This window comes from Botryllus schlosseri, chromosome 11, assembly GCF_051294905.1.
Source record: "Botryllus schlosseri isolate E-star chromosome 11, Bs_hap1, whole genome shotgun sequence".
In the NCBI taxonomy this organism is placed as follows: Eukaryota; Metazoa; Chordata; class Ascidiacea; order Stolidobranchia; family Styelidae; genus Botryllus; species Botryllus schlosseri.
This window is the reverse complement of record NC_137246.1, coordinates 20638388-20658002: the sequence shown is the minus strand read 5'-3', so window position 1 is coordinate 20658002 and position 19615 is coordinate 20638388. Positions and strand designations below refer to the sequence as shown.

The 19615-nt window shown below is 39.2% G+C and overlaps 1 protein-coding gene across 1 annotated transcript in view; it reads left to right on the top strand.

The window, feature by feature from the left end:
* Nucleotides 1-3021: 3021 nt before the first annotated feature.
* LOC145449920 (uncharacterized) overlaps nt 3022-19615 on the top strand; it is a 42599-nt gene continuing 26005 nt past the window's right edge. The window contains exons 1-8 of the mRNA XM_080328358.1: nt 3022-3084; nt 3192-3309; nt 3377-3468; nt 5940-6057; nt 6126-6217; nt 8564-8718; nt 13180-13361; nt 14081-14216. Of these exons, the coding sequence (XP_080184484.1) occupies nt 3022-3084; nt 3192-3309; nt 3377-3468; nt 5940-6057; nt 6126-6217; nt 8564-8718; nt 13180-13361; nt 14081-14216 (956 nt within the window). The remainder of the gene's footprint in view (nt 3085-3191; nt 3310-3376; nt 3469-5939; nt 6058-6125; nt 6218-8563; nt 8719-13179; nt 13362-14080; nt 14217-19615) is intronic.

Here is a 19615-nt window from a genome sequence, read left to right as displayed (position 1 = left end):
AGGTTTAATTGTTCACAGGCGCCTAAATGACTGGCGCCGAATGTTCCTGTCTTGGCAATCTGAACCTCACAAGACAAATACCACCGCGCAGGGAAAAATTATATGCAGTGAAGAAATACCAATTTGAAATCGTGTGCGTCTTTTAGTTTAGTAGCCTACGTTTGGGTGATTCTATATTTCTGATATAGCAGACAGGAGGTCACGAAATGACATTGTTACGGAGTCATACCAACGCGCCCTACAGTTTCCAAAACACCTCACTCAGTTCTACCTGCGGATAGCCTGAGGGGGGCGAAGCCCCCCAGAAGTTCGGCTTATCGTCATATGAGGGCCCAAGACCAACGTTTGGGGGGGACTGACGAAGTGCTGTCACGGCCCTGTATGAGCATGAACAATGAACATACAGTTCCAGTTGCATAATTGAGTGCCCCTGACTACTCGATGACACCATTTCTATCAGCCTTACCGGTAAATCTGATAATGAAAACGTATTTGCAATATGCAAGTAACAATATAATGAACCAATTTCATTCATTAACCTTGAAAAATCTGCGCGCTTGGCGCGAAAGTGTTGGCGCCCGAGTTTTCCACAATCAAATTATTATATAACATCACTTTATATCTGTGAGTGGAATATATGTGTAACGATCGCCACGGATGTTGTGTTAATCATCCAATAAGGGCCCAAGATCATCGTTTGTTCACCTATTTTTTTCTTATCTTCAAGGGGGGGGGGGTTATTTTACGTCATCGAATTTTTCGCCCCCCCCCCCCCCCAAATATTTTTTCTGGCTACGCCCTTGTTTCCATCCTGTTCCAGGAATCTGAACAACCGACTTTCATCTCAATTATTACTATTAGGTTATTGCGAGGATGACTAGCATATAAAATATGGTTAATGCTTTTGACGTGTACGTTATCATGAAATCCATTTACTGTATTCTTCATATATTTTATATCCATGTCTTCGGTCACTATATAATCGAATAAAAGATTTGGCTTGTAATCCCAATTTTACCATGGGGTAGGCGACTGGATTCATATGTTAAATGCGGCCCTCCAGCTAAATTGTTTACCCATCCCTGGTTGAGAACGTGCCATTAAGGAATACGGTCACTCGGAATTTAGGTCTGGACCTATAATATGGACGAGATAAGTTTCATCGGGCGATACTAGGGTTGCGTTTAAAACAACCGGTGTTTTTAACAAATTGCATGGCGGGCCGGATTCAAACCTTCAAATCGCTCGCGGGCCGTAATAAATCCCACGCAATACACAGTATGAGTGTGACTACAGTTTTATTGCAAGCTAATAGGTAATAACCCCAATCACACTATGATCTGAAAGGATAAAGAAATGCAGCAAACAACGTTAAGCTCCCACGTAAGCGTGAAGCCTGGCGAATACGAGCGAAGCGCGACGTCTGTCACGGTCGACTAGTGCTCAATTATAATGAGCCATAATTGCGGAACTAACATAATACCGTACAGCAAACGAAAGTTGAGATATATCAGGCCGGACCAGTCAAATTATGCCATAATGTTACCTCAAATCCTTTCTCTTGTTCACTTGAATAATCAATTATCCAGCCTACGGATCATAGGTTTCTATTCTATGAACAGTGAACACCTTTATTCGCAAACATTGGAATTGCCAAAATGAAGATTATTGGGAGGCTGAATACGGTTTTATAAATTGCTAAAACAGTGACTTCAATGTCAATATACGTTGGCATATTGCTGCGATGGCTTTGTTTTGGTCGTAATCTGCCAATAGTCCTGTACATGCATTGTTAGGAATACAAGAAATTTAACTGTAAACGCAGACGTTGAGATTTGGCTCAGTATTATTACATCACAACTCAAGTTTTTCTGACAGTCTGGGAGGTGCCAAGTCATCATAAGTGGAAAGGAAGTGTGACCACTGACCACAGATAATATAAGATATATTTCCGTGACGTTGATGTTCTCCATAGACCGGTTTCCAACTAGCGTTTCACTTCACGTTTCCACGTTTTAGTTCATTCTTCAAAAAAACTCTGAGCTCAGTGTCCACTTTTTCACTTCTTGGAATTGGTTTCATAGGCAGCGACTTGTTGCTGATGGTGATCACAGTGTTAGTAGTACTTAGTTAGTTAGTAGTTATAATGTGACCTATAAACGCACTCAACACTTTCTGTATCGGAGGAATTTTTAATGAAAGTATTTCGTACTAAAAATCTCAACATTTGTCAGAAATGTGCTGCATCATACTCCCATTTTCAGAATTGCTTCGCAGGGCGGATTTATTCGTCTGGCGAGCCGTATGTTTAACACCCCTGCTCGAAACTGATCCAGATAAGTCTTGAAATGCGAAGACCTCGGAAATCGAAACCGAGATCTGTCCGCTTTCAAAATCACATTTTATAATAATTAATTAGTGATGATGTTGCTGCCCAATTACTATCAGAGCTCTCGTGAACATAGATAGTCCTAAATACACTTAAATTCATGCGTAGTTGATCGCGCGAAATGTATGTAGAATTCTAATATATTCCCATAAAACCACGCATATTTCAACGTTGATGAGTGTCATTGCTCTAGTGTTCTCTTGAACATAGATAGTCTCAAAAACGCATAAAATCATACGTAGTTGATCGTGCGAAATGCGGGTAGAATTTTAATATATCATCATAAAAACCGCGCCTAATTCAATATTGATGAGTGTTATCTGAGAGCTCATATTATCCGCGAAAATATAGAGTCACAAATACACATAATAACAGAATATCTGGCGAATATAGTCTTGCATAGACATCATAGTTTTCGTAATTTATGTATAATTCGAGTGTTATTTATTACTCGAGAGTAAGTTATCATTAAGTCTCAGAATTTAATCACTTTTTACAAAATGTACCTCCTTAGGGCATGAAAATGGGCGTGGCAATTAGGATGACGTACCACTAACTGCCTTCATTCGGATTGTCTATATGTTATATATGTTTCCATTGCTTATGAGCTAGCGCTTATCCTGAGTAGGAGGATGTTGTGGTTGCGTTCTATAGCGCTGCTAGAATGTAACGACATCGCAATCGCGTGTGCTTCGGTTCGGTGCTGGGTCGTCACTGAATATAGGACCACAGCAATATACAACGCTGTAAATTGCTATGGTATGACTGTTTGAGTTGAGGACATACACGTCTCATATTTTAGACAAAACGCAAGCAACAATACAAACAGTCTGATAGAGATGGCGAATCACCTGTCACAACCAGGCCTCCAGTCAACGAGGATCAGATCAGAAGGCAAGATCCGCCGCACCACGGAAAAGGTACGACGCATTTTGCAACGCACTAGAGACCTTTTGATTCTATTTATACTGGAATTTTGTCCAACAGCTATATCGACGAATAACCCGCAAGTGAATATCTCGAGTCGGCTCGAAGAAGTAAGAAACAGCCGACTTCGGAAGGGAGAAGGCAGTGTCACGGTACGTGTCTGAAGATTTCTGAAGAATACTGAGTTTTCGAATGAACAACGTCAGATAGAATATTTTATGTTACATATATTTAGGCCTATAATTTGAAATTATGTAATTTGCAAGTTGAATATCATTGACTGGGCTTAGCAGCTAAATAACGAAACTGAATTATAAAATACTTTATATAACAGTAAAATATTATTATGTCTTCTTGAGGAAAGATCGTGAAGATGGAATAAGGTTTATACAGCGACGCAGTGAACCATTCCATTAACCGTATACTTGAAGATAACCCCATAATTCTGTCGGCATTGTCTGTCCTGAATCAGAAAATCGCAGAGATTCAAATTTCCATCCTGTTCCAGGAATTGGAACAACCGACTTTCATCTCAAATTATTACTATTAGGTTATTGCGAGGATGACTAGCATATCAAATATGGTTAATGCTTTTGACCAGTGCGTTATCTTGAAATCCATTTACTGTATTCGTCATATATTTCATATCCATGTCTTCGGTCACTATATAATCGAATAAAAGATTTGGCTTGAAATCCCAATTTTACAATGTGGTAGGCGACTGGATTCATATGTTTATTGCGGCCCTCCAGCTAAATTATTTACCCATCCCTGGTTTAGAACATGCCATTAAGGAATGCGGTCACTCGGAATTTAGGTTTCGACCTATGATATGGACGAGATAAGTTTCATCGGGCGGTACTAGGGTTGCGTTTAAAACGCACGGTGTTTTTAACAAGTTGCATCGCGGGCCGGATTCAAACCTTCAAATCGCTCGCGGGTTGGACCAGTCAAATTATGCCATAATGTTACCTCAAATCCTTGCCCTTGTTCACTTGAATACTCAATTATCCAGCCTACGGATCATTAGGTTTCTATTCTATGAACAGTGAACACCTTTATTCGCAAACATTGGAATTGGCAAATGAAGATTATTCGGAGGCTGAATACGGTTATATAAATTGCTAAAACAGTTACATCAATGACAATATACGTTGGTATATTGCTGCGGTGGCTCTGTTTTGGTCGTAATCTGCCAATAGTCCTGTACATGCGTTTTTAGGAATACAAGAAATTTAACTGTAAACGCAGACGTTGACATTTGGCGCAGTATTATTACATCGCGACTCAAGTTTTTCCGACAGTTTGGGAGGTGCCAAGTGATCATAAGTGAAAAGGAAGTGTGACCACAGATATTATAATATATATTTCCGTGACGTTGATGTTCTCCATAGACCGGTTTCCAACTGGCGTTTCACTTCTGTGAATACCCACGTTTTAGTTCTTTTTCAAAAAAAACTCTGAGCTCAGTGTCCACTTTTTCTCTTCTCGGAATTGGTTTCATAGGCAGCGACTTGTTGCTGATGGTGATCACGGTGTTAGTAGTAGTTAGTTAGTTAGTTAGTAGTTATAATGTGACCTATAAACGCACTCAACACTTTCTGTATCGGAGGAATTTTTAATGAAAGTATTTCGTACTCAAAATCTCAACATTTGTCAGAAATGTGCTGCATCATGCACCCATTTTCAGAATCGCTTAGCAGGCCGGATTTAATCGTCTGGCGGGCCGTATGTTTAACACCCCTCCTCGAAACTGATCCAGATAAGTCTTGAAATTCGGAGACCTCGGAAATCGAAACCGCGATCTGTCTGCTCTGAAACTCGCATTTTATATCAATTAATTAGTGGTGATGTTGCTGCCCAATTACTATCACAGCTCTCGTGAACATAGATAGTTTTAAATACACTTAAATTCCTGCGTAGCTGATCGCGCGAAATGTATGTAGAATTCTTATATAGTCCCATAAAACCACGCTTAGTTCAACGTTGACGAGTGTCATCGCTCTAGTGTTCTCTCGAACATAGATCGTCTCAAATACGCATAAAATCATGCGTAGTTGATCGTGCGAAATGCGGGTAGAATTTTAATATATCGTCATAAAAACCGCGCCTAATTCAATATTGATGAGTGTTATCTGAGAGCTCATATTATCCGCGAAAATATAGAGTCACAAATACACATAATAACAGAATATCTGGCGAATATAGTCTTGCATAGACATCATAGTTTTCGAAATTTATGTATAATCTGAGGGTTATTTATTACTCGAAAGCAAGTTATCATCAAGTCTCGGAATTTAATCACTTTTTACAAAATGTATCCTCCATAGGGCATGAAAATTGGCGTGGCGATTAGGATGACGTGCAGCTAACTGCCTTCATTCGGATTGTCTATGTATTGTATATGTTTCCATTGCTTATTTTATCAGCTTGCGCTTATCCTGAGTAGGGGGGTGTTGTGGTTGCTATATAGCGCCGCTAGAATGTAACGACATCGCAATCGCGTGTGCTTCGGTTTGGTGCTGGGTCGTCACTGAATATATGTGACCATAGCAATTTACAACGTTGTAAATTGCTATGATACGACTGTTTGAGTTGAGGATGTACACGTCTCATATTTTAGACAAAACGCAAGCAACAATACAAACAGTCTGATAGAGATGGCGAATCACCTGTCACAACCAGACCTCCAGTCAACGAGGATCGGATCAGAAGGCAAGATCCGCCGCACGGCGGCAAAGGTATGACGCATTTTTGCAACGCACTAGAGACCTTTTGATTCGATTTCAACTGGAATTTTGTCCAACAGCTACATCTATGAATAACCCGCAAGTGAGTATCTCGAGTCGGCTTGAAGAAGTAAGAAACAGTCGGCTTCGGAAGGGAGAAGGCAGTGTCACGGTACGTGTCTGACGATTTCTGAAGAATACTGAGTTTTTGAATGAACAACGTCAGACAGAAGATCTTATGTTATATAAAGGCCTATAATTTGAATTTATGTAATTTGCAAGTTGAATATCAGTGAATGGGCTTAGCAGCTAAATAACGCAACTGAATTATAAAATGCTTTATATAACAGTAAATTATTATTATGTCTTCTTGAGGAAAGATTGTGATCGTGATCTTTAATTGTATCGCAGTCTTGTGGTGCATTGAAATGATGAAATTATTAGCAATAAATTGTAAGAAACATACAATTGAGTATAACATATTCATATTGAAATGCATCCAAATATTTTCGGCTGACACTCGTCAGGGAAAATCGTCAGAAACTTGTAGAAAATTGGAAAGAACATTGTATAATGTATATCAACAAACGTAAACGTCACTGGCATGGAATTTCGAATAATAAACTCCAACACTCCAAAGCACACAAATGAAAGTGTGAACGGCTTTAATATTTTTTTTGACACAAGCGGGGTCATATATTATATATTGTGGTGGACGGTCAATACCGTGAAAAACATTACCGAGATCCGACACCACCGAGAATGGAAATTACCGGGAATGGACATCATCGTGAATGGACAGTACCGAGAATGTATAATGCCGAGTATGGGCATAGGCCGAGAACCTAACGTGCATCGCGGGGTTCAGGTATAAATTTCTCGACAATGTCCATCTCAGTTATTTAGATCTCGGCCTTAGCCATTGTCGTTAATGTCCATTCTCGGTAATGGTTTTCCAATCATATATTATGAGGGCAAGTTTCTGCACCCTGTGTTGGGATCAAGTCACTACCTTCGAGTCACGGGTCATTTCGAGTCATTGCGCATTTTGACTCGAGTCCAGTCAAGTCAATTGATTGTCGAAGGTGACTCGAGTCAAGTCAACTCACTCGATTTTTTTAGGTGACTCGAGTCAAGTCGAATCAAGTCGAGTCAAGTTACAATTCAAGTCAAGTGGCATTTGCGAAGTATAAGACACTATTACGTCATTGTATTTTTTTGCTGTCTGAAAAAGAAATTGAGTGGTCATTGTTTCTGAACAGATTAACGAATATAGAGTGGGATATACACCCAAGAAGGCGCTGTATCGCTCACATAAACCTATAGTATAGAACTTCAATATACAATTGAATAATATATTCATATTGGAATGAACCCGAATATGAATATATTATTCAATTGTATATTGAAGTTTTGTACCTCCCAGAAGCTGTTCAAGTAAGTATAATTGCATAGCCTCAGTTTATAGTTACCATCCAAAATAGAGAATAGAAAATAGATAAACGAATTGATAAGATGCAATAGCCTACATTACCCATTTACATATTGATATGATACTATTCGAGCCTGCGTCAATGGTTGAGGAGTATATAACTATATTCGATTACAATTTCAATTCAACAGGAGGTTTGGTTAAGGTAAGAACAGAGAACAGAAATATATATTTTCCAACAAATTACTTTACTACTAGTTTACGACAACGTGAGCTGTAAGTTTCATCACTTAGTTTGTGGTCAATTTATTTGTGAGAGAACAATGGAGGCTCAGCAAAACACACGATCGTTGCATAAATGATCGCTCTCACGGGTTACACCAGCGCTTCGCGAACAATCCGAACATATGCAAGATCGAGTGATTTTTATCGACACCGATTACTTGATGACTTGAAATTGACTCGTGGATTTTGCTCCGGGTCACGTGTCAATCCAAATTTCTCATACGCCGAGTCGAGTCAAGTAGTTTTAGCAAAGTGACTCAAGTCAAGTCAAATCATACGAAAAAGGTGGCTCGAGTCTGACTCAAGTCAAGTCATGACTCGAGTCATCCCAACACTGTCTGCACCAGCGTGATTTCGTCAACAATTGCTGTACCGCCGATATGTAGATGATAATTTTGTCATATTTATATTCAGTAATTGTCCGAATATCTTTTCATCCGAAAAAGGAACACACAATGCGATGTAATGAACAGATGGAAATGTGACGGTATGGCACCCTACCTCCCACTACGAGGCTCGCTTCAATTAGGACGATGAACGTTAATTATATTGAGCGAGACGTTCGTGAAAAGTGATTGGCCACTCCAAATATATTTCGCCGTTTACTCTGGGCTAAAACAGCCTATGGTACCTCCTAGTATCAAAATAATGTATATCAAAAGAACGCGATGGATAAAACAATGATTCAAATTTCGATCGGGTCAAATCAACATTAGTGTACTGTTGGTGAATATCAGCTGCACTCGCACATATAGGACGCGAAATAATAATTGATTTCACCTTATGCATCATATATTTCAGGGCGATCTCAAACTCCACTGTCTTCAAAACAGAAAAAACAGATCATGTTTGGTTGGTATTGTGCTGGTGTACAACAAGGAGCAGTGGGGCACTATTTGCGGGGATACCTGGCACGATGGACATGCCAACGTAGTGTGTAATGTTCTCGGTTTCAAGTGAGAGAAATTTATTTATAGCAATGTTTCTGTCAAAATTTGTAGTGAACTAACGGCGTTTCAGGTCGGACAAATTCTTGTTTGTTTCAGAGCATGATGCCGTAAAATTAAATCGATCGCTTTTTATAACTCTTTTTTCGACTATGAAAAGTTTACGTCCGAAAATCTGGAAAATAGTCACATGAAATCTAATTTCGAACAGCATGGGCCAGTAGCTGCAGGCGGAGCGTAGGCTGCACCCACCAATATATTATCTTAGCTTATTAGCGGTTCTCAACCTTTTTTATCCACGGACTATTCTCAAGCTCGCCTATATAGCCGCGGACTCAATCTATATTGTAAAGAATTTCTTTTATTTTTTATTTCAATTCAAAAGAGTTTAATATGGTATCAACGAAAAAAGCAAGCACTGTTTTTCAGTCGACACATATTCAATGGGATCCTTGTCCTTGTACTTGCTTGACAAGTTTACCTAATTCCGGAACTATGGTTGTCAGTGCACATCTAATGTCTTCTTCTGGTTGAAGTCTATTGCGATACTTCGTTTTGATCATCGTCAGAGTTGAAAAGCCAGATTCACACAAGTATGTGGTTGGAAATGGCAATAGAGCTTTTGCAGCTTGCTCACAAAGATTTGACAGACTAGGCTCCATCGACTGCACATATGCCCAAAATTGAGTCAAGGAAGCCTTTTTAAACTTGTCTTTCCAAATCTGTCGGCTTTGCAATTCAATCAATTGTTCAGCAATGCAGTCCATATCTGAATGAACTTCTTGCGCTGTCTCCTGAAAAGGAATCCTGACCCAATTAAAGATCCTGCAATAATCGTTGGAAGGAATATAACGATCCAATTCAGAAAGAAATGTGTTGAGGTGATCAAGAAAGATGGGCAGGATGACCTCCAAATTGATCTCTTTCTCCTCTACAAATAAGTTCAATCCCGGGAAAGCAGCTAACTTCCCACTTTTCATTCGATGCACCAACAGCTTTATTTTACCTTTGAATGCACCAACACTTTCCAAAACATCAAAAAATAGTTTCTCTTTTCCTTGAATTGAGCTGTTCAGTTGGTTTACATGGCAGAAAACATCGGCCAAGAATAGCAACTTCGCAATCCATTCATCATCACAAAAGCGATCAGCAAGTTCATGGTTTTGGTCTTTCAGAAAGGCAGAGTAGCCACTCTCTCAAGCACCTTTCCTCGTGACAACCCACTGAATTCCGCTCCCATTTCGTCACACAAAGCACGAAATAAGCGAGTGTTCAAAGGACGAGCTTTAATAAAATTTACCACAGATGCAATTTCTTTGAAAACTATGGCAAGATTTTCTTGTATTTCTCTTGTTGCCAAATTTTCTCTGTGAAGAAGGCAATGAACAACCGAATTGTTATTGTTTTTCTTTTTCACAAAACTGATGAAGCCTTTATTACTCCCCATCATGGCTGGAGCACCATCGGCACAAACGGACACGCAATTAGACCATTCAAGTTGATGATCTTCAAAGAATAAATTCACTTTCTTGAATATTTCTTCTCCTGTGGTATTTTTAGCAAGTGGACGGCTAAACAGAAACTGCTCAACGAAATCATTTGTGTCAAAATATCGCACAAAAACCATGAGTTGTGCATCACTTCCGATATCTGTTGTCTCATCCAGTTGCAAACTAAATCTTTTACAGCACCTTATGGCAGCGATTGTTTGTTGCAGAACATTTCTTGGCAGTTCTTCGATACGCCGCATCATGGTGTCGTTCGACAAAGGAACCATTGCCAGTTTGTTAGCAACAGCATCACCACACATTACTCTGGCCATTTCAACAGATGCTTGTTTAATCAAATTTTCTCCGGCTGTGTGAGGTGCTTTTGCACGAGCGATTATACATGCAACCGCAAAAGAAGCACGCACTGCTTGACTGTGAGAATATATTATTCCTCCCCAAGCAGTCGGGCGATCAAGTCGACTTGCTTCACCTGATGCTCTTTTTCTTTGAATACTTCAAGAGATTTGTTAACAAAATTTTCATGGTATGATTCGAGGTGCCGACGAAGTTTCGTTTCCTTTGAAGAGCTGTGAGCTAAGACTGTTGAGCACAGCACACACTGCGGCCTCACTTCGCTATTCACCTCAATCAAATTAAATCCAAGCTTTAAGTATTCATCATGATACGCAAAAACTTGCTTTCTTTTAGCCCTTTTACCGGCTGGTACCAGCGAGTCTAGTACAGTCTGTAAAGCTATATATCGCGAGTTCTACTGATATTAGACAGCTATAGATTGTTTCTGTGATGAGAACATGCCCCTACCATTTATAAATATCCAGATAACGTCTACAAGTGAACTATAAGTCGCAGTAAATACCATATTACTTGGCGTATATCGCGCCATAAACGTGTGCATGAAGAACTGTCATATAACGATATCAATCTTACGTTGTAGTAATGATATGCATTTGCAGTTTGTTTCAATGAATTGGGTATCCGTTCGGTCGTGGGTATACGTTCGGTCGTAGTTCTCGCTATCTGACAGAATTTACTTGACTTACTTTACTTGTTACTTCAGGTTCGAAAGGACCCAGAGACATATTGTCCAAGACCAAGTCTGACTATTTACTTCCTCTTTTCAATCTCGCACCACTAGCACGAGCTATATAACAACACGCTACCTGTACGCATGACTGGTATTGCAACCAGTTAATATGAAGTCATTATGGCTCCTGAGCCGAGCCGACGGTTTTGCCCAAGACACAGAAAACTTAAGAACGAATATTGCTTGGAATGCTGAGCAATTTGTTGTAGTGCTCAAGTTTCAGAAATAGATTCATTGCAGTAGAATTTATCAACTCGAAACCTTTTTGTGTGCCTCTTACAAAGAGTTTACAGCACAATAAGAAGCATACAGAAAGGCATCCAAACGAAAACCAAATTGGCAACATATGACGTAACAATACAATGATATTAAAGGAACCTTAGAGACAGACGCAGCTGTTCCGGTACTCCGACAATCTTAACAAAGAGAGCCCAGAAAATCGAATTATACGATACACGGAAGACGTTACACATACAATTACCGGTATATATTGTATATGAACTCTTTCTGCTTCTTATTGTGCCGTTAACTCTTGATAAGGGCACACGATAAGTTGATAAATTGCACCGTAATGAATGTAGTTCTGAGAGCACTATTCCAGTTTAGGACCGCCGAGATATCTGTGCGTTTTATCTCAGAGCTATTAAGGTGATTAACATTTAAAAAGCGGTATTTTGCGAATCAAACACCACGGCGGAAGCCTAATTCTCAAATCTAAATTTAAAGAATCCGGATTAGGACGGGGCTCATTCACTTTCGGACCAAAAAGATATTTTCTCCGTAAGGATGTAGTGAGTTTGGTCCGAAAGTGAACGAGCCCCGCTAATCCGCCAATTACATATTCCGGATCATCATCCGGAAGTGGACGAAAACATTGCAAATTTTGACATTAACATAGATTTTCGACTTGCTGAAGCTAAAACTATGTCCGTGGTAGAAAACAGACCTCCAAATTTTGATCGATGACCCTTTCTCAAGGTATTATCAATATTAATCCCCAAAAATAACAAATGCAATATGAGACTAGCGGCTATACATTGAAAACACACACGGAATTGTCGGGTTGACAATTTGTCAACAAGTGTGCTCGCGGACTCATCCACCTCCTTCCACGGACTCATTTGAGTCCGCGGACTCGGGGTTTAGAAACAAGCACTATGACACCATATCCTTTGTTCTATATTAGGTAAGTGGCGGCACGTTGTCGCAAAAAACTTTTTTCTGGCCTCATTTCAATCTTAGTCGCACTCCCACATATAGTCATCAATGATTGGATGGTACTGGTCTTTATAGAACTACTGACCGGAGTCATGGTGAACTTTTGATGTATTTGGCGACTCCGTGCCTTATACAGGCCACGTGTCCCAGGACGCCATTCAAAAGCTCTTCAATATATCATTAACGAAGAATATTTGCGGTTTTCACACCCAAGCACTTGTCTCATTTAACCAGGCTCACTGGAAGGCATAACATTAGTCCTTCCGCAAACACCCTGACACCCTGATCTATATCGTTACTGTCCAGATTCATTCAATGTTTTCCGTTTTTAGATTTGATATAAATATAGCTTTATGCACTTCACAAGCTCATTTACGTTATATATAGTTATATTCGACCATCATTAAAATGGTTAACCACACTTGGATGCATTGCTCGTATTCCAATGTATAAGCTTCCAGTCAAGGACGGCGACATAACCGCATCTTGTGAATCGAGTGAAATAAAGGCTAATCATTTTACTGATCCGGCCCCTGAGCGGTTTAAAAGTTTGAATCCGGCCCGCGACACAAGTTGCGTTTGACATCCCTGCTTTACAGCCTTACAGGGTACCAGTAAATAATCAAATTCAGTCAGCTCTCTTTCCATAAATTTAAGGACAGGATCAGCAATCAAAAGAGTTTCATACAAGCAGAAATCAGTCATAAAAGAGCTACCAAAATTCATGAAAAAAATCAATTGCGAAGGCGATGAATTGAACCTGACTGATTGCGATGGAGGAGAATTGATGGTATACAGGAGCTGCAAAAGAAACAAACTGGCTGGTGTCAAATGTATTGGTGGGTTTGTTGCAATATTTCCTCTCAGTTTTGAGACGCAATATAGTGCTCTTTGTGAGGATATTTGTACGTATTGTGACTTATCATCTTCAATGTAAATGATTTAAAAATGTTACAATTGTAGCTGATTATCGTTTGGATACTTTCTTCCCCCTCATGGAAGTCTGGAGACCCCGTTTTCCGTTCGGAATTCAGGATGTTCACACTGGGATCGAACCAAATGATATGAGCCCGTACGTGATGGTTGATATAGCAACCTTGATTTGATCCCAATTGTAGCATATTATACAATTAATATAGCGATAATTAGTCGAGCGCTCCTAGGGGCGATTCGCGGTATTTCCAATAGTCAAGTTCCAACCAGAAAACGGCGACCGGACTTCGTACTTTTACCCGTTGTTTGTACTGCCGTCCCTAAATATGGGGGGCGCCAAATCTAGGCAATTTTCGAAAAGTGTGCAGCAGGAAAAACTATTGCGCAATATTTTGACGCTGCTTTATGTTCAAAATGAGACATATGGCGCTACTACGCTTTGGTATATGCTTTCTAGAAATCCCGGGATTTTATTGCGATTAATTCTGGGATCGGAGTCAGAAAATTAGCCTGAAATCCAGTGATCGCTGTTTCCGATAACACAACACTATACTTCGCACCCATCGTCGATTGTTAGCGTTCCAAGCACAAACCTGTTTTACAAAATGTCGTCCTATACATTTAGGTGAATTCTCGGAGAGTCGCTTGTCATGTGGAAAATCCACAACTCAATGCAGAGATGGCGACAGATGCATCGATCAAAATCGTATTTGCAACGGGACTGCAGATTGTCCATGGGGTACAGATGAAGATGAATGCAGGTAGGAGATGTTCGTCTGTTGGATGAACCCTTCGCTGTCTTTGTTTTTGATTTTGTAATGTTTGCTGTTGTGTCACCTAAAATTACCATTATCTAGAAGAGTTGTTGTAGCTGCTTGATGTGATCAGAATAGTTTATCACATCAAAAATCGCATTGCACATTCCAATCCGATACTATAACTACTTTTTTGCGTTTTTTTTTTGTATCATTATTTTTGGTGTTTTTTTCACTCTCTTATTTTATCCGTCTAATGCGGAATATCCAAACATATATTGCTCTGTCCCCTCCCTCTCTCTCTCCCTCCCTCTTTCTTCTTTCTCTCTCTCTCTCTCTCGCTCCTTCTCTCTTTCTCGCTTTTTCTCTTTTTTTGGCTGTAATTTCACTTGCTTAATGATAAAATTGTCACACCGAATTTGGGTCGATTCCAACCACCAAAAGCCGTACAATGATAAATTGAAATTTCGACCATTTATTGAATATATAGCGTTAACGGTGGCAAATTTCGACACTTCGATATGACCAAACATCGTGTTCCAGGCACGCCTGAAGGGAAAGTGATGCTTTTTTCATGTATATACATATTGACACTGGCCTGTGATAGAGTTGAGATAACGAAATTGCTAATTAATCAAAAATTAATTTGACACAGATTTGCAGGAAATGATTCAACGATATTGAAATAGTCTCGTTAAAACGATGCTGATATAATTAGCAAATACAATACTTTCAAGGCTGAAATCGGCATCATGAAGAGAAAATGGTCTGACACACAGGTTAAATACACCAAAATATATTGTCCAACTTAATATCGATACCAGAAAGTATTCTTGTCGTGACGATGTAGATTTGACGAACGTCGTTTTTTTCGCAATGCGTTATGATATTTGCTTTTCACGACTCCTATACCTACAAGGCGTGTAGACCATTTCCGATCGCAATCATCCTTTTTGACTGGGCCTAGGGTTGCATTTAAAACGAAAAACAATTCAAAACAAACATGTTTAAAACAGGGCCCTAATTTAAAACATGTTTTTTATTGTTTTATTTATGGTTTTTTAAAGCCATGAGGTCAAGAATATTCAATTGTGACGTCATAGTCAATTGAAATCGACAATTGAAAATATAGGGTAAAACTAGCTTCTTTGGCGAAATATATGTAGCCTAGCTATACCATAAATTCAAAACGCCCGAAATTTCAATTTAAGATTGCACGGCTTCTACTGGTCGGAACTGACAGAAATTTGGTGTGTAGTGTTTTTTAGGCAACATGACAGTTTTATCATTAATAAGCAAGTGTGATTCGGAAAAAAGTTGTTTTTGAACAGGCCTAATGAGCAATGGACTGGACTTGGATCGGATCGGGTCCGAACTATGGGGTTTTCACCTTAGGTCTCGATCGCTCCAGACCGATTATTTTCAATAATGTTGAATCTGGTTGGACTTGGAATTTTAGAATTTCAAGATTCGAACTTAGGTAGGCAAACTGAAGTCCGAAACGGTGGAAACAAGTTGTTATAGTCATCATCATTTTTCTATTAAAATCTTAATGAAATCAATACACCACAAGATTGCGATTTAATGAAAAGATACAGTTTTATTTTGTATTGCCAGGATCAGAGCAAAAGCCTCTAACATTGTTGCGCTGGGGGTAGGTAGCAATTGTGCGAATGTGGCCATCATGACAGAGTCGATGTTGGTCTCCATATTAAGCGTGACACTGTGGTTAGTCTTTTATGGTCTGAATGATGTCCAATCACAGTGAAGACGGTCACAAGTCAAACGAAAGATGGCGACAAATTTAACAAAGGTATACCGCTACTGACTAACGTTAAACTATGGTAACCATATACAGTAGCCATGCTTGTTTATGTTTGAATGAATGACTGACTTCATTGTCCATGATATGTTATGTGCTCGTTCAGTCAATTAGGCCTACTATATCAAGTTTTGTCGTGTAGTGACCGCCTTAATGAATTTTTTGTTCACTCTTTCTCCAAGCTGATGTGCATTTTCTCAACGTTTGACTTCAATTTTTGAATTGATAGAAAATCAAGTTTTTGTAATTTTTTTTATATTTTTCGGCCATATCTTCGCCATGGTTATGTTTATCAAATTATTTCAAAATATGGTTAAGATAAATCCGAAAGAAAAGGTAAGTCATTTACATAAAGTGAATTTTCTCAAAATGTGTAAATATATAGGCTACATAAGCTACTTTGATTCCACTGCGACAATATTGCACATGTTGTGATGACAGACAGTGTGCTAGTTTTGATTAGCTGACGCGTTGCTCTAACAAACGATGAAGATAATGTGCCCTATAGTGTACAGTAGGCTATATAGACATACTAGTCACGTGAAGAATTATGCAATTTGTGTATTTCAGACCCGGATTCTATTACACAGTATTTAATTATCCTCAATCGCAGGAACGTGTTATTCTGTTGTTGTTTTTCAGTCGTAGAATTGAACTTTAGATTTTGAAATATTTTATGATCTGGATGGAGCTGGACTGAATCGGAGATTTTCAGTACTGGACTCGGACTAAAATATATCACAGGCCGTTCATCACTGGCATGCTGCTCAAAATTCGTCCGGTTAGCTATTGATCGGGGTGTGAACAATACTAACTTGTTATGTATGTGTTTGGGATTCAGCTACTTGACCAACACAACAGCGTACCTATTCAGTAAAATCCCGTACGGACTTGGTTGCTACGAAAAAATACATCTTGAAAATCGTTACGTTCCAGATAACGTTCGACATTTCATGTACTCAGTCAATCACGAAGACGAAAGAATGACACGACAAAAGAATTTACAGTACGCTACTTCCCAAAGATTATCTCGAAACACAATCGATCCCAATAAGTAACGAACAACCGATATAACTTTCATGATACCTCGTGCTTGTCGTGAGGAATTAACGTGAAATATATATGCGTTGTTGTGAATTAATATGTACAGAATAATTTGCAATTGATTCAATAAACAAAATACGTTGTTTCAGTCGCCAGTGTAGCCGTTCGGTCGTAGTCCTCGATATCTGACTGAATACGGCTAAGTTAGTTCAGGTTCGACTGGACCCAGAGACACATTGCAGATTCGGCGGATATATTACAACTAAGGCAGGCACAATAAATACATTAATACTTCCAATCCAATCCAAGACTTAACACAGTAACAAATCCACACAAAGAGAACCCAAGACCTACTTCATACGGAGACAACCCCAGACAAACTACATTCACTTCGTCTTTTCCAATGCCGAACGCTACCTTACGCCAGTGTTGGGATCAAGTCACTACCTTCGAGTCACGAGTCATTTCGAGTCATTGCACATTTTGACTCGAGTCAAGTCAAGTCAATCGATTTTCGAAGGTGACTCGAGTCAAGTCAAGTCACTCGATTTTTGGAGGTGACTCGAGTCAAGTCGAGTCAAGTCAAGTCAAGTCACGAGTCAAGTCACATTTCAAGTCAAGTTGCCTTTTCGAAGTATGAGGTATGCTATGTCAAAGCATTTTGCTAGCTGTCTGAAATACAGATTGAATGGTCATTGATTTTGAACCGATGAACGACTATAGAATTAAATATACACGCAAGAAGGGGCTGCATTGCTCACATATGAGTAGAACTGCTAAACTGCGTATGTATAATTGAATAGCCTCAGTTTATAGTCACCAGCCAAAATAGGGAATGAGAAACGAATTGATTAGATGCAATACATTACCCATTTACAAATTGATATGATACAATTCGAGCCTGCACCAACGGTTGAGGACGATCTAAACTATATTCGAATTCAATTTCAATAAAACAAGAAGTTTGTTCTGGTAACAACGGAGAACAGAAATATACATTTTGCTATAAAATTACGTTACTATACTAGTCTATGACAACGTAAACTGTAGGCTTCGATCACTTCGCTTGCGGTCAATATATTTGTGAGAGAACAATGGAGGCTCAGTAAAACGCACGATCATTGAATGATTGGTCGCTCTCACGGGTTATACCAGCGTTTCGCGAACAATCTGAACAAATGCAAGATACAGTGATTTTTATCGAGACCGATTATTATAAGTATACTTGATGACTTGAAATTGACTCGTGAATTTTGCTCCGAGTCACGAGTCAATCCACATTTCTGATGCGCCGAGTCAAGCCAAGTCAAGTCATTTTAGCCTAGTGACTCGAGTCAAGTCAAGTCATACGAAAAAGGTGACTCGAGTCTGACTCGAGTCATCCCAACACTGCCTTACGCATGACTGGTCTTGCAACCAGATAATCCGGAGTCATTATGCCAAGTCCCGCGCGATAAAGGAAAACAGAAAATAGGTTGTCGGGCGGAGTCGAAACTGTAAACTATGTACTGCAGCGTTGTCATTGTATTTCTAAAAGTGAAAGTAGTAACTTACATTGTAAATATACATGCTGCACAGTGGATTTATTAGGCAATGAAAAAGCAACAGTTAATTAACATAAATAATATTTCTTCGCCATCATAATTCAAAACAATCGTAAACAGGATACATTTGAAACTCTTTTTGAACCCGCAGACACGTTTTTTAAGACATTAAATGTGAATATGGTACTACAAAGCTTGTCTTGATCGCTGTCTTCCGAGCAGTGTACAGCTTGGTGAAATCCCCTTGTTGTTTATGGAAACTAGCAGTGCTTTCGAAATTAGCCTGCCCTGACACGACTGTTTGTCTTCATTTTTTTGCCATAACTTAAATTATACTCTACGACGACCTGCACGTCACAAACTTAAAGGAGCGCTTTACCCATGACTCCAGTAAACAAATATTTATTTCTGTGAATCTTCTTGCAATTTCGGCAGTCGGCCTCACTCTTTTTTGACATGCCTGCAGGTCTATCGTTTCATCACCAGCGCTGATTGACTTGTGTTATTACGAGTTAGGGATTTGGAAACGTATCACGTAACAATTTGAAGCACACAGTATGTAAAATAAATGTGATAATGGAAACAAAGAAGGTTTGAAAACAGTGTCTTTTTGTGACTTGTTGCATCAGACTTTGCTGTAATGGCGTAATTTTGTATTTGGATTATTGGTATGACGGACGTACATTACGTATTCGCGGAAAATAAATAAACAGGCTTCATAGTGAACGAACGTCAAGCTCAGTTTATATAGACTTTGATTTTGGTCAGGAGATTAACATTCAGAAGTAGGTTTTATGTTCTGAATTCCATAAAGTATTCGCGGACCGCTCAAAATTCGCGTCGCAGTCACAAAGGCATGTATGAATGTCAGGGGTCAGAGTGATTTTTTCAATAATATTAATATAGTTTTACATATTACTGTCAAATAATTATCTTTTCTCTGCCCATATGATCAGATTCACCTTCACTAATTTAGGGAATTTATTATAATGGTG